Here is a 16,454-nt window from a genome sequence, read left to right as displayed (position 1 = left end):
TGGTGCACTCCCCTCCCCGGCCCCTAATACCCGGTCCGTACTGGGTGAATCACGAGCAAATGGTATTGTCTGGTGCCTATCGCACAATAAAACAGTAAGAGGATTACCGCGCACGAGCTTTTTGCATCCTCCAGGTCGCGCTGACTTAGTGAGGCAGGCCAATTCTCTGTCCGTCGTGCACGCACAGCCACTTAAAACACGCACGGAGGTGGAAGAGCGGCGGCTCTCTCGTCCGCGAACGCACCGGCTTATTAAACACGATTCTGCAGGGACTCGGACGGCGCGCATTTACTACTCCACTCACTCCAAAGGAGGGGAAAAAAAAACACGTTGCCGGCGCGCTAAGGGTGCGGAGGAATAGTGGAACGGCCACTCCGCAAAGCGATGGACCCGAACCAAAGCTGTTGAATGACGCCAGTGTATTGCGCTCCACTATCTGAAGACGAGGATCAGGGTAGAGTTGAGCAGCGGAGCGTCAGAGGAAGAAGCCAGCCTGATGGCGTGCAGCGACGGTGACGGCCGCTTGTTGACCTGGCAGGTCCTCCTCGCCATCTCCATGGTTCTCATCCCCGAGTCCGCTCACGGTAAGGCCCACCGCATTTTCACGCGTGACTATAATACCTTGTCACACCCAGACAGTGTGTGTCTGTGTAGCGTGTGCGTGCAACTTGCGTGAATTACATTGCACCTGCGGCATGTCTTGCATAGGAGGGGGAATTAAGGGCAAGTTTGGTTGCACTGGATGGGAAAAAAAAAATCTTTCATGTGGCTCAAATGACAACCGTCCTAGAAAAAATGTTTTTATGTAGTCTCTTTCTATTGCTATCAAATAAATGAATTGGACACCGTTTGGGCTGTTGTCATGGTGTGAGCTGCTCTGAGTGACAAAATGAGTGCACGGTGATTTCATCCTCAAAGTGATGATGTCATGCACGTGCATAAGTGTATATTGTTGCGGGTCCATGGTGCGTGCGTCCCTGACAAAAGGCTGGATTAGGTTCACATGCCAATTCTAGTGCAATTTGAATTCCTGTAGATCTTTGTGGATGCAGCTGACCTGTCTCATTTGCATCACTTGAGACTTGGAGGGGAGCGGGGTTGTGGAGGGTGGGGGGGGGTGGGGTGCAAGCCAACCGTGGTTGTAGTAGTGGGAATGAAGGTGTTAAATCTGGGGGGATTGAATTAGCTTGCAGCCGCTGCCCAGCAACAGGCGGCTCGTGCACGCCGAGGGTCGCAGGGGTTCACGTGCACGAGCACCCACCCTCACATCCTTATCGCCGCCCTTCTTTTCTCACTGAACACCCCACCCCCCACCCCCCGCCCCCAGGAGTGTCAACCCTGCGGCTTAATGACCGAAAATGTATATGCTGTCATATGTTGTTGCGACAGCAATGGGCAATTGGGGAACATGATGAGATGTTGTAGTTGAAAATCTAAAGTGACCATAAATTCCCTTTAATGCAACTTGAGGAGTTACTAGTTTCAGACCTTATGTAGACAATTACCATTTCGGTCATTTTAGGTCACATTTGTGTCACGCTAAGAAGCAGGCAACCAGTTGGGTGCATGAGTTTTACAGATTGGAATAGAATTCCATGCCTTTTAATGAAGATGTCTGTGGCAACAATCCAGACTGCCATCTTGTGTTTCTTCAGTCTGCGTGAATTCTCACCGCGAGGTCCATCTGCCTTTGTATCCCCGCGAAGCGCGTAAGGTGTCGTCGAAAGATCAGCAGCATCTCCCAGTGCTGACATTTGCCGCTCCCCACCCAACAAAGGCATGTGAAAAGGATGGGAGAACGCAGGGTGTGCGAATAATGATTTTGTAGTAGTCGGTTAATCAGTTTTTTGATCAATCAACGAATTGAATAAAACGCTTCCATTTCCCCAAAAATGTCAATCTTTTCATTGAAAAACAGGACAGTATTATGATGAAATTACCGTTCGGTCAGTAAAATGTCCATCCATCCATCCATCCATCCATCCATCCATCCATCCATCCACTTTTTTAGCTGCTTATCCTCACAAGAGTTGCAAGGGGTGCCTGGAGCCTATCCCAGCTGTCAACGGGCAGGAGGCAGGGTACACCCTGAACTGGTTGCCAGCCAATCGCAGGGCACGTAGAGACAAACAGCCGCATTCACAATCACACCTAAAGACAATTTATAGAGTGTTCACTTAATGTTGCATGTTTTTGGGATGTGGGAGGAAACCAGATTGCCCGGAGAAAACCCACGCAGGCACGGGGAGAACATGCAAACTTCACATATGTGGATCCGGGATTGAACCCGGGACCTCTGAACTGTGAGGCCAACGCTTTCTAACTAACGCACTGTGCCGCCCCTGTAAAATGTTAAAAAGGCAAAAACATATTGTTTGCAGAAGTAAAAGCAAATGTATGGAAATCATAAATCCGATCATATTTACTGCTAAGAGGTAAAAGTTCAAGGTTTTGGATAATTTAAGAATTTAAAGTTCAACAAGGTCTTTAAACAATGAATCGGTGACCAAAATAGCACCCCCGCTATAAACAGTAGCCAATTAAGTATGTGTCACTACCGACCAGAGATCATCTGGTGCACCCTGGGAAATGATCCAATTTCCCTGAATTGGTCCAAATCTTTTTATTTCGTACAAATTGCTGTTCTTCGATCAATGCCAGCGACGTATAGTGACAGGCAGAACAATTACATGATCTGAGGTTCAGGGTTCAAATACTGGCTTCGGCCTTCCTGAGTAGAGTTTGCATGTTCCTTTGCTGCTGTTGTGGGTTCTCCAAGTTCCCACATCAAAAAAACAAAAAACATGCATATTTGGTACACTGAAGAACGTCTCCTGATACAAACTTAATTAGTTACAAACTCTACTGTTCAAATTTCTACACCGCTAGTTTGCCGAAGGACAATTAAGAGTCTTCTATTAACCTAACTTTCCACTAGTGATGGCAATTTGAATACATTCCATTGATTGCGAATGAGCATTACATATCATTAATTAATTATTAATATTAAAGAAATGCCCATGCAGAATTAGGTGCTCCTAACATGGTTAGAGTAGTCAAAACGACGGATGCGGCATAGTTGGCCATTATTGCCCCGGTGCCCCGCTGGCTTAAGCGCCGGATTCCGGGAGCGTCTACGAGGACGGCCACCTCCAGTCATACCCGTTACCATGGCGACAAGCAAAGGTGAAGACGGAGTGGCGGTTCAAGGCACGAATACCGCTATTTCAAAGAAGAGAAATCCACTCGCAAAGCAGGGGGGCCTTGTGCATCTAATGTGCGCCGCTTGCTCTTGTAATCTGCCCTTGTTCCATTTAATGCGTATAAATAGTTAACTGAGCCAGCTGCTAACAGGACGCGACATTTGAGCCTCCGCGGAAAACTGATTGGCAAGCGCCACCTTCAAAGGAAATACTTTCACTCGGCTTGGGTGGAACATCTCTCTCAAAGACTTTCACTCCACCTCACTTTATTTTTTTGTTTCCTTTCCCAGAGCTCGAGTTGGCAGAAATCACTTAGTGTGAGGCTGGCTTGATTGATTAAAAAACAGGAGCAGCGGCGGCAAACACTGGATTCTGTGTTTCTGCTACAGCCCCCCTTGCTTCTCTCCTCCTTTCAACCTGCCACCTCTTTGCATCTCACCATGGCAACTGCGCGGTGTGTGCGGGACAGCGTGCGTGTGTGTGCTACTCTCGTGCTTTCCTCGGCCGCCACCGAGGTTTCGTGCCTGCGGGCACGTTTGGATGGTTTTAACATCAGCGATGAATGGTGTGCCTGACAATGAGCTGAGGTCTCAATGGACACAGACGGACAGACGGACGGACGGAGAAGACGGCCGGCCGAGCGCTCGATTGAGCTTTGCTGTTATGTGGCGGAGATTGTGTAGAAGTGTCCTCTTGAAATTCAATTAAGTGCGAACATTATCACGCACCTAACTCTATTTCTGCCTTAACTCGTTCGCTGCCGTGGACGATTATATTCGTCAACTGGAATCGAACGCTGATCCGACACCGATTTGTGTTTCAATATGTAAGCGTGGAAGAGGGTCTCGCCCAGCTTGCCAGTGATATTCGGGTGTATAAAGCATTCCAGTGACAAACAGATCCCTGTAGGTGGCGGCGTACATTGCTTTGGATTTGTGATCAGCACAAATTTGGAGTAGAAAATTCAGATTAGGCGGGAAATCTCGGAAAAGATGTCAATAGAGGGAATGAATGCGATTAATTCTAGCCCACCTCTGCTGCTAAATATGGAATAATGCAATTCACTCAATATACGATACAATCATTTGTAAAGGGACACTTTTGACAAATGTTGTATTGGATCTCGTGCAGGTGTGCCTCGTAAGCGTCAGTTTGTCTTCGCCTTCGAACTCCAGCGGATGTTTTCGGCGAATGCGGCCGACCAGGCGACCTCTAACCTATGGTTCTAAATCTTAATCTACTCAGCCCCACCCAGTCTTGGTCACCGGAGCACATTAGTCAGTCATTCAGTGTGTCTAATCCTGCAGCGTCACACTTTGATTACACTGCACTCTTGAACTCCTCTTTGGCTGTCATTTACAGCAAATTACTTGACCTTTGAACCTTTAAACTGCATGGATTTGTTTTACCCGGTCAACATTTATTTTATTTTATTTTTCTTACCAATCTGCTTTCTCATCATTGTGGGGAGTTTCTGTCACTAGAGTTTATGCGCAGATTCCCCTTGAGGTGAATCTTTTCAATATTTTGCGCTTAATTGACAGGATAACTGGATAGATGAATAAATAAAATGAATGGATATTAACTGGATTGATGGATGGGTGGATCTTGTGTCACACTTTATTCTCCCATTTGGTCACCCTTGCAGTACGTTCCAGTATTCCACTGGAATTCCTTTAATTCCCATGGAAAGTTATGCACCCCTCGTGACCAGATCGAGAACCTTCACGAAGAACCGTTGCCTAATTTGTCGTTTGGTTTTAATTTGGCAGGGAAGCATTTGATGACCAGGCGTCATCACCACCGCAACCAGTCATCCATCAACCAGGAAGCCTTGAATGCCAGAATGGTGCTCAGTGATGACTCAGCAGAGAGAGACCACCTGATAGAAGCGGGGCACCCCACTTTCCCCAAGCATCACCGCTCCCACAAACAGGTCCATCTAAATCCAGATCCCGCGGGGGAGGAGTTGACTGCGGGAGGAGCAGGACCGGATCAGCCCGGGAACCCCTTGTCTGATGACATTATCACCGTGGAGTTCCACCGCTCGGCGCCGGAGATTGCGTCATCGGATCTTGATCCTAACGGAGCCAAAATTCCAAAACCCCAAAAGCAAAAAGGAGGCGACCCCACAGCTTGGACGTTCTCTGATTTTTACGACTACCTGTCGCCTGATGACGACCTCTCGGCGTCCGCCCCCACCCAAGAGCCCGAGCCCTCCCCTTCGGCCCCGGCCGACATGGAGGATGAGAATCCCCTCTTGGCCGGTGCTCCCATCAATGTGAAGCCTCCAACAGAGAACAAACCGGCTTCACCCGCCCAGCCATTGCCCGAGCCGGACAACAGCGAGGACTTGAGTTTGGGCGGCGCCATGGGGAGCGACGGGTGCAGGCTGGGCTTCGTGCGCTCTGGTCCCGGGATGTGTGTGTCCCAGTGTGACGTTGAACCCAATTTCTGCTTCAATGAAGGAGTGTGCACTGTTGTGGCGGGGGTGGGCGCTTTCTGCAGGTAAAAAAAAACACAAACATACATTTACATGTTGTAGCTGTATACCAGAATCTTTGCATCACCAAAAATCATTGCTTTTCAGGAAATAATAATAATAATAATAATAAAACACCACCAAAAGCCATAAATAGAAAGAGATAAAGTCAACTATGTTTGAGATATTGATAGGTAGATAGGTTGATAGGTAACTGGAGGAATTTTAAAAAAGGAGCATTAAACAACAGTAGCATAAAGTACAGTGAAGAAAATAACCATTTGAACACACTGCTATCTTGTACTTAGAAATCATGGAGGGGTCTGAAATGTTCATCATAGGTGCATGTCCACTGTGAGAGAGATAATCTCAAAAGAAAAATCCAGAAATCACAATGTATGATTTTTTAACAATTTATTTGTGTGATACAGCTGCAAATAAGTATTTGAACATCTGAGAAAACCAATGTTAATATTTGGTACAGAAGCCTTTGTCTGCAATTGCATATGTCAAATGTTTCCTGTAATTGTTCACCAGATTTGTACACACAGCAGGAGGGATTTTGGCCCATTCCTCCACACAGATCCTCTCGAGATCAGACAGGTTTCTGGGCTGTCACTGAGAAACACGGCGTTTCAGCTCACTCCAAAGATTTTCTATTGGGTTTAGGTCTGGAGACTGCCTGGGTAACGTCAGAACCTTGATGTGCTTCTTACGGAGCCACTCCTTGGTTTTCCTGGCTGTGTGCTTCGGGCCATTGTTATGTTGAAAGACCCAGCCGCGACCCATCTTCAATCCTCTGACTGAGAGAAAGAGGTTGTTCCCCAAAATCTCACAATACGTGGCCGCGGTCATCCTCTCCTTAATACAGTGCAGTCTTCCTGTCCCTTGTACAGAAAAACACCCCCAAAGCATGATGCTACCACCCCCATGCTTCACAGTAGGGATGGTGTTCTTGGGATGGAACTCATGCGGAGTGGAGGTGGAATTTTAAAGGTGGAGTAACAAGTCTTTGAGGGTCAGAATTCTAGCTGACAGACAGGTGTTGAAATACTCATCTCCAGCTGTATCACACCAATAAATCGTTAAAAAATCATATATTGGGATTTCTGGATTTTTCTTTTTAGATTATCTCTCTCACAGTGGACATGCACCTACGATGAAGATTTCAGACCCCTCCATGATTTCTAAATGGGAGAACTTGCAAGATAGCAGGGTGTTCAGATACTGTATTTGTTTTCTTCACTGTATTCAGAGAAGCAAGATATTCCCCATACAAGCCCCCTCCTTTTTTTTTTTTTAGGAGTGATGGATTGTTGACTCTTTCCCAAATTTCATTTCTAGTCCAGAGGAGGATTTCCAACATTCTTGTTCACTGCAGCAAAAGAAAAGATTGAGGAGACCATTAGGTCGTCCGGATCCTGACAGAAGGCTGGATTAATGTGTCATGAAGATCACAGCAGGGTCACCGAAAAGGAAAAGTATGCATTTTGAAGACAAGGAAATAAAAACAGTGTACTGTACATACAGTACTCTTTAGGCTTCAGTGGGTGGACGCTAAAATTCACTCATTATGTATCACTGAGGTGACAATTCGGGATGAGCAACAGACAAAACACATCGTCATGCAATACTCAAAGTCTGGATGGCACCATCTGCGTTGTCTCGCGCAGAGTCTAACAATTACTCATCTCTCTGTTTCTGCTGAGTCATGGTCCAAAAACTCTTTCCTTTTCCTGAAAAGTACTGATTCTGGAGATGCAAAACTATTCTGCACAACAGTTATGATATACAGTCCAGAATGGTGTTACTGAATATTTACTCACTCTGTGTGTGTGTGTGTGTGTGTGTGTGTGTGTGTTTTAGTAAGTAAAGATGCACAATAAGACAGATTTAGCAAATACTTAACTACACATCATATTTTGGTGACTTTGTTTTTTTAGATTTAAATAATAAAATAATTGGACAGAGTTATCTCTCTGCAATGCCTGGCCATGCATCCAGTGTGGGTGTCTCATGACCTGTTACGCCGCTTCCTCATATGTTCAAATGCACGTACAGGAAGCTGTTTGTACTTTTGAGGCTACCTTGACAATTTCCATGAAAACAGTAATGATGGCCAACAAAAGGGTTAAGATCCATGTACTAGTATCCTTTTTGTGCTCAACTGCAAGACAATTCATTCTTCCCAGTAATTTCTTTTCCACGACTTTTACCTTACGAGTACTACAAGCGGGCATGTCTGCTGTAAGGCAAAGTATACCTTACTTGTACTACTAGTGGACATTTTGATATGACTAGAGGGCTCTTTGTGCATGACAGATACCTACTTGATGGGCCTATAGTGTTTCTACTTTACTAGTATGGTAATATAGGCCAAAAGTGATACTATTAGTGGGAACAAAATGTACAGCTTGACACAGTTCTATTTTGTGCTCAGTTTTTCTTCACAAGTGAGGACAAGCAGGATACTAGTGTAAAGGTGCACACCTAAAATGGCTTTCCATGTGCAACTAGTGCACTACGAGTATACGATTGCACACTACTCACAACTGTAACATGAATTACATTTCTTCACACAAGTATGACAACTGTACTACTAGTGCGCCTGGAAAAAAAATCATATATATTACTAAGTGCTTCAATACTAATACCACTAGCATGCAGGTATCCACTAGTGCACAGAAATATGGGGGGAAAAATCGTTTCGTGTACGTTTTGCCATTGAGGACAAAGAGCATACTGGTACATGTACCTTAAGAACTCATGCTAAACCAAACGGCAACTAGTGCCTTAGTTTAAACTAGTGTGCTGCATTGTTTTACTACTACTACTATTACTACTACTACTACTGTGAGAGTACGCAACCAAAAACTTTGAAAGTGTCAGTAAGTTCAGTTCGGAATTTGACCAGATTGTGTCATCACAACATACAATAAAATTTATTTGTATCTCAAGACGGGAGTCATATAATAAGTAAGTGAAATGGCTGGTTATAAATAAATGCATCTCAGTCTCTCTTACAACAAACAAAACTGCAACAACTTTTCACGAGGCATTAAAGCACCTCAGATAATTTTAAATATAAGACACACACACAAAAAAAAATGCAGAATATGTTTGCTACCGTGCCGGTGGGCATGTTTGCAACCACACAGTGAATCCGTTGCACGCACATGGCACATATGCAAATGCACATACACATTCACTGATCCTTTGAGCTCATTAAGGTTTAGGCTGCAGGGAGAATCCCAGCTTTGGCAGACACAACTCAGGACACCATCAGCCTCTTTCGTGCTTTTATGTTGAATGCTGGAGCCACATCTTTTTTATTTTTACTAACACTAGCCAAACTAAGTACTAGTAGTCACTGGTCCGAGCTACTGGCGGCCAGTCATGTGTACCGGTGCACACAAGTGTCTTAACGGTATTGGCGTCTCTCCGGATTCCTTTGCGTTCGTCCATGCAGGTGCAATGTGCAGGACTACATCTGGAACAAAGGCACGCGCTGCGATTGGGCCATCACCGAGTTCCAGGTGATGAGCACGGTGGTGGGCGTGGCGTCCATAGCGCTCCTCCTTCTCTTCATGATTGTCGTGTTCTTCGCCAAGAGGCTGCACCGCCTCAAGAACGAGAACAAACGACTTCGCAAACGCAGGTGTGTGTTTGGTCCATGTGGACAAAAATATAAAAAAAAAAAAAAAAAAAAAAAACTCCAGTTTGGCAAATAGTGAACAATGTATTCATTCTGCTGTTAATTTTTTTCTGACAACTGAATTTAAAACAACCCCATCCTTTGCCTTTTGAAAGTCTGATTAGCTTAATGCTAACTGCTAATGCAAAATACTTGCTTACAAATAGTATCAATAGTCAAGGTTTTAGAAACAACAGATATTTGAACAAAAGGTGGAGCAACACATGTAGATGGATAATGTAGCAATATTCACAGGCATATATTCTGTGTCCCCTATCAAAATGACAAATATTACAGAATCTTACAGTCCCTTACAGGAAGTACTATTCTTCTTCGTTTATGTCTGCACAACCTTATTCTGCAAGACCGCCTTCTGGTGGCCAGGCTGGGCACACTATAAAGAGCAGCACAATGAACTGAATTGCAGCATCAAATTATGGTGCACATTTTTATTCATGACATTGTACTTAATTATCTTATTCCTCTGTGTTTTTTAAAATAAAAAATAATGTTATTTTTCCTTGAAAAACCTCTAACTACAAACTACTGTACAAGTAAAAGCAAAAAATATATAGACTGACACATACTGAGGTACAATATGTCAAAAGTAAAAATGCATTTTAACAGTCGGTCTGTACCCATTTTGATAACTTGGCACAACCCCCCACCCCCAAGGATAAATAAAGCTGTAAATGTGTATTATGCTATGTTATTATTGTTATTATTATGCCAGTGAATACTAAGACTCCCACTGAGTTTGATGTCATGCAGTTCCACATCATTGCACTCGATATTTTTTTAAAAATATAGCCCTGATAAAATGATATCACTATTACTATACTACTTCAACAAATGTATATATACAGTACATAAATAACAAAATCTATTGCACAATATGATTTTGGTGACACATAAGTTTCCACATGCTAACATTTTGGGTTCCCCCCCACCCCCCACCCTACAGTAAGTACCGTCCGCAGAGCTCCGAGCCGCAGACGGACGGCCTCTCGGTTTCGACCACAGCTGACGGCTCGCAGCCAAACGTAAGGAAATTGTGCGACTCCCCAGCGCCCGTGCCCCAAGCTCACACTCACAACCTGGCGTACTATGACAACATTATCTGTCAGGTATGCCCCACCTTTCCTCATGTTCACTCTCCACCCGTCCTCCTTCCATTGGCCACCGTCTCCGACTTCTTTCTCCATCCTCCGCTTTCTCTCTTCTCCTCTTCTGTCTATCATTTGACCTCACCGTTCATTACGTTTTATCCTCTGTGTTCGCTTTGTGTGTCTTTCCACAACTGCTGTATGCGTGCTTTCTGATATGAATTATACGTGCATCTTACTATCCCTGATAAATAGGGAAAGCTCGTCTAGAATTGTTCACTCAGAAAGTTGCACATTTAAAGTCAATTTAGTTCATTGGGCCAATTCAAAATGTGAAATTCATACACAATGTTACATAAATTGACTAGTGACAGTGAAAAAATAATTTCAATGATTTGCGCTCACAACGATGGAACAACCCACAATTCAGGATCTCGTGAAATTCAAATATAGAATTACATAAGAAATATATCAAAATTATTTTTAATATGGGCGGCACAGTGGAGCCGCTGGTAAAGCGTTGGCCTCACAGTTCTGAGGTCCCGGTTTCGATCACAGACTCGCCTGTGTGGAGTTTGCATGTTCTCCCCGTGCCTGTGTGGGTTTTCTCCGGGCACTCCGGTTTCCTCCCATGTTCCAAAAACATGCAACATTAATTGGACACTCTAAATTGCCCCTAGGTGTGATAGTGAGTGCTGCTGTTTGTCTCGATGTGCCCTGCGATTGGCTGGCGACAAGTTCAGGGTGTACCGTTGACAGCTGGGATAGGCTCCAGCACTTCCCGCGACTCCTGTGAGGATAAGTGGCAAAGAAAGTGGATGGATTATTTTTAATACATAAATGAATTGAGCCTTCTGAAAAGTATTTTCATGTGTGTTCTGTATTTTCTGTCTCATGTGTGAGTTTCACTGTGTGAATTGAACTACTGAATATTCTGATCTTTAAATCAATTGAGGCAAACTTGTCGTCGTTTATACATTGTATATCTACACAGAGATACAACACATATACTGTATGATTATGTACATATGGATGTATTTTTATGGGATATTTTTTTTTACACTCACTGATTCCCTCAGAGGCCATCATCAACCACCTTTAGCTGGGAATTTAAACCCAGAAACTCTTATAACCACTACCAGGTAAGCGGAGCGGAGTTTCCGCAATCGGTTGCCAACCCAAGCACCCCACCCCCCACCCCTCCTTCTATCCCGACCTGGCTTCGCTTTGACCTATCCAGATATTAAATGCCACATTTTGACACTCGGTGGGAACCTTCCCGGCCCACAACAATATCTCGCATCGATCTTGTTGTTGCTGGAGGCGGCTGCAATACTTTAATATTTTCCTGAATCGTGGAATGATTAATCACCTGATGCTGGGCTCTCCGCAATCAATTATTCGGCACAAATTCACTGTAAGGTCCCTGACCCGCTTTAGCTGAATGCCTCTGCAGCTTCCAAGCTGTTTTGTTTCACAAAATTCCCTGCTATGGCTTGTGCATGTATTGCTTCCCCAAGCAACATTCCGTATCGGAATTTTTGCGTGTACTTGAAAGTACAAATTTATGGTTGTAGGTCACCACATCTATCCCACTGGAGCCCCGACACACACACAATATAATAACTAATAATAATGAAATGTATCTTAATGGCAATTATCTCATGACTTATGGCATTTTTTTCTTATAAATAAGAATTGAGATATAATGAAGTCCTCAAAATTACATTGGAAGATGACATATTTCTGTTATGGAAGTAAAACAATTCAATCATAGCCATTAATCCAACATTGTCACCTGGTGGGATACAGATGTGCTCCTTAGTGATGCTTTAGTTTAGTTGAACATACCAAATGCCGACGCGCTTAAAACGCACGGATGCGATAAGGCGTGATGGGAGAGGACATTTAGAAAGCAGCGTCCGGCCGCTGCCCGCGCGACCAATCGATGGTGGCCCACTTAGCGCCTGCTGCGACTGTGACCTTCAGCTGTCCGTGACATAGCGATCAATGGACGACCTCTGAACGAGCTGACACGCGCAGACTTTAATTTCCACTCACTGCCGTCACACCAGCACAACTTACAATACACTGATCAACATAAACTTGCAGGTTACATTTAAAGTGAATAACCATAATCCGTATTTATTGGGGATTCCAAATGCCTTGGGCTAACTACGATAAGCAAATTGGACCTGGCTGGCATTTCAGAGCAGCAAATGACAAGTTCTCAGTTGCTTTAAATGTCAGGTTGAGAGGCTAAAAAGCTCCGGCAGATGTACGAAACGCACTGCACTAGCGTAAATGTCACAAGTCCGGTCTGATTTGCTTCTTTTGTTTTCATGCTCGAAAATGATTGGATGGTCAGCTTTTAAGCTCCTTTCAAGATGATTATGGTTATGTTATGTTATCTATCATAAAATAAATAATGCAAATGGAGAGGGGGCAGACACTAGATACAGTACAAAGCATTGCAAAAGTACTGTTGAACTACAAACTACAACATTACCTCACACTATACACACGGTGTAAAGGCATATTACTTTCATTGGATCTCATGAGCTTGTGCATCTGTACCGAATGTACGTAAGCTATGAAACATATATGAAAATTCAGTTTGTCCCACTGGACAAAGAGTGGATGAAAAAAAGTCTACACACCCCTGCATAATTGCTTTTTTCTGAGATTACCAAAAAAAAAAAAAAAAAAATAGACCAAAATAAATTAAAACCGGCGGCATGGTGGAGCAGCTGGCAAAGCGTTGGCCTCACAGTTCTGAGGTCCTGGGTTCAATCCCAGACTCGCCTGTGTGGAGTTTGCATGTTCTCCCCGTGCCTGCGTGGGTTTTCTCCAGGCACTCCGGTTTCCTCCCACATCCCATAAACATGCAACATTAGGTGGACACTCTAAATTGCCCCTAGGTGTGATTGTGAGTGCGGGTGTTTGTTTTGATGTGCCCTGGCTGGCAACCAGTTCAGAGTGTACCCCGCCTCCTGCCCGTTGGGATAGGCTCCAGCACACCCTGTGACTCTTGTGATGATAAGCGGCTCTGAAAATGGATGGATAAATACATTAAAACCTTTCCCACCATAATGTGAGCTACAACCTGAAAAAAAATGTATAGATGGAAAAAAAAATATTTGATATATAGACAAGTGATGTGACTGCAAAATGTCAGGAAAAGCCTCCTGGAACATCTGAAGTTTGATTGGATTTGAGATGAGTTTAAATGTAATTCTGAGGGTGAGTACACTTGTGGAACCACATCGTCTGAGTTGTTTATTTCATTATTTTTTTTAATTCAAGTTGAAAAATCATGAAAAAAAAATGGTTAAAAAATCTTTAGCAAATGATTTGCATGTCCTCATTTTTTTTATACATCACGAAAACCTGGCATTTGAACAGAGGTGTGTGGACTTTTTCTGTCCACTGTACGTAGTGTATGTTTTCAGCATCGCGCCACAGCAAATAAAAACAAAATGCTAACTATTAAATGTGCATAAGTGAAAATTTGAAGTCATAGAAGTGCAGTGTACGTTCACACAAGGACCCGATGTACATCAAACCTGCCTTAGTCGCGCCCTTTTTGTTTTTGAGCTGTGCTAAAAATGAAGTCAACTTCCCAACAGGACGACCCCCAGAAGCAGGAGGACCCCGCCAAGTCCCCCCAACCTAAGGAGGAGGGCGCCATGAACATCCTCAACTCGCATTCCCCCAAACACGAGAACAACCGGCCAAACTCTGTGGTCCACGACCACAGCCGCAGCCCCAACAACACAGACGACACCGCCGAGGTAAACGCGCTCCCCAACAACCTGGTATGAAAAAATCAAAACGCACCCGCCTGGAGCACCCGAGAGAGCACACACGCCAGTGAGTTTAACATTGTTTACACCTTGCAAAGAGCACACTGTGTATCCTTTAAAGTATAATCAAGCCCACCCCCGAGTCAAAGTCAGCACACACTAAGTCCAAGGATACATGTTTACAAGGCTTCAATGTCCACACTGATTACATAGTGCCCCCCCCCACCCCCCGCCCCCATCTCATTTCTTTCCTCTATCCACTTTGAACTAATGACTGACCTTTCCTCGCTACTGACGCCCCTGCCTTGGCCTTTGGCCAATGAACTCCAACGTCCATTGTCTCCCATTCTGCCCCCCCCCCCACGCCCCCTCACCTGTGCTCGGCCTCACCTAACCGCCCCGCACCGCTCGCATGCATTGGTGTTTATCAAAGTGAAGTGTCTGAAAATATTTGCAAAAGGTCGCATAAAAAAAGTGGAAATTAAGTGGATCTGTGCTTGCGACTTTTTCATGTTCGCCATCGCTAATAAGTGTCTAGATTTAAATGACGTCAAAGTATTTGCTCGAGTCAATATTGGAATCTATATATATGAAACACGCTGTGTCTTGGTTTTCAATGTGATTTCTAATACTTTTATGTACTTGAGGTTCTTTTTGTACTTTTTTGGAGCTATACATGGAAGAGTATAGTTAACAGTGGTGGGAATAAATCTTTTTTCATTTTATCCAACTTGTCCCCGTGTTTTGCTCTACATTCCCTGTGGCGTCTCTCTTTGTCTGCATGTCTGCTCACGAAGCTAACGACCGCCCAGCTGCTCCCTCGCTAATAATAACCGAACGCTCCACTGACCCCGCTTTTTGTGCTACTGTAGGGCTGCTCGCACGCGCTCGCACACGTACACGGAAAGTGCAAATTCAGCACCATGGACAGCCCCTCGCGCTTGAGAATGCCATAGGACACAGTGTCAAACTGGTGGCCCAGGGCACAGATCTGGCCCGCCACATCATTTTATGCGGCCCATAAACGCATATCAAAATCACTAATTGTATTTGGGTGTAATAGCGTCGAGATACCAATCTCCATTTGAAAAGAAACTGTTGAAAATCACGTTTTTATAGGCTTCTGATTTCAAAACTGGTTATACGTCACTGTGTTGTGTACACTGTACGCAGTTAGAGTATATGAGGTCATCTTTCAATTTAAATGGCGTCGGTGTCATCGCGGCCGTCCAAGGGAATTCATAACGACAATGTGGCCCGTGACAAATATGAGGCTGACATCCGAGCCGTAGGAGCTTGAAAAATACGCTCAGCCGGCCGATGCATCAGGGACACTTGCACATTCCAATGGGATCCAATTCAAAAGGCGTTAAAAAAAAATCTGCTTTATAAACATAAAGTAAAATGTACCTTTAAAAATCAGATAAAGATAGAAGAGGGCAAAAACTATACATATAAATACATAAATAGTCCAGTACACGAATATATGTGCAGTGGTTTTACATAATCCATCTGTCCATTTTCTGAGCTGCTTATCCTCACAAAGGTCGTGGGAAGTCTTACATGGTGACAGAGAATATGGTGTCAATAAGAGCTGCTTTTTGCTAGGAGCCAAATACTCCCCCGCTCAAGAAAAATGGAAAGGGAGCACTTCACTTGTTTATTCAAACGTATTCATATAAAAACTAGAATTAGATCCATTCATCCATTTACTTTGCCGCTTATCCACACGAGGAATTAGATACGTACGTACATTTCGGCTTTGCGTTATCATGACAAGGCAGAAAGTTATTGGTTTTTATGCCATCCTGGTTATCCAAAAATTTAAAAAATGCTCAAGTTACATTCAACTTGTAAAAAATTATACATATACATAACAGATGTATATTTTTTAGATATTTAAAACAAAAGCATGAGACATTGAAAAATTTAAATAAAATGTGATAACCAATTCTATATAATGAAAAATATTTCTTTATGTGCATACATACATAAAATTTCAATAAAAACTATCACAGATAAATGTGAAGATATATATTAGTGTACTGGAGACTCAGCTCCTCTCTCGGCTTCACAGTACAGCAGTAATATTATTTGTTCTTCTCAGAAGATAAAGAATATATGCTGGTTAGCATTTTACGATAAATGCATATTCGTTGTTGT

The 16,454-nt window shown here is 43.8% G+C and overlaps 1 protein-coding gene across 1 annotated transcript; it reads left to right on the top strand.

Moving 5' to 3' along the window:
• The first annotated feature begins 496 nt into the window (after positions 1 to 496).
• cspg5b (chondroitin sulfate proteoglycan 5b) lies at positions 497 to 14,988 on the top strand. The gene is made up of 5 exons (XM_061826282.1): positions 497 to 584; positions 4,976 to 5,711; positions 9,155 to 9,343; positions 10,344 to 10,506; positions 14,115 to 14,988. The coding sequence occupies exons 1-5, from the start codon at positions 497 to 499 to the stop codon at positions 14,307 to 14,309; spliced, it is 1,371 nt and encodes a 456-aa protein (XP_061682266.1). The 3' UTR covers positions 14,310 to 14,988.
• The last annotated feature ends 1,466 nt before the right edge of the window (positions 14,989 to 16,454 follow it).

Source organism: Syngnathoides biaculeatus, chromosome 1 (genome assembly GCF_019802595.1).
Source record: "Syngnathoides biaculeatus isolate LvHL_M chromosome 1, ASM1980259v1, whole genome shotgun sequence".
Taxonomy (NCBI): Eukaryota; Metazoa; Chordata; class Actinopteri; order Syngnathiformes; family Syngnathidae; genus Syngnathoides; species Syngnathoides biaculeatus.
The sequence above is the reverse complement of the archived record's forward strand: the minus strand, read 5'-3'. Positions and strand labels throughout refer to the sequence as shown.

Coding starts and splice junctions, on each gene's coding strand:
- cspg5b (XM_061826282.1), top strand. CDS start 497: ATGGCGTGCAGCGACGGTGACGGCCGCTTGTTGACCTGGCAGGTCCTC. Junction 5,712..9,154: donor GGGGTGGGCGCTTTCTGCAG/GTAAAAAAAAAC, acceptor TCGTCCATGCAG/GTGCAATGTGCAGGACTACA. Junction 9,344..10,343: donor AAACGACTTCGCAAACGCAG/GTGTGTGTTTGG, acceptor CCCACCCTACAG/TAAGTACCGTCCGCAGAGCT.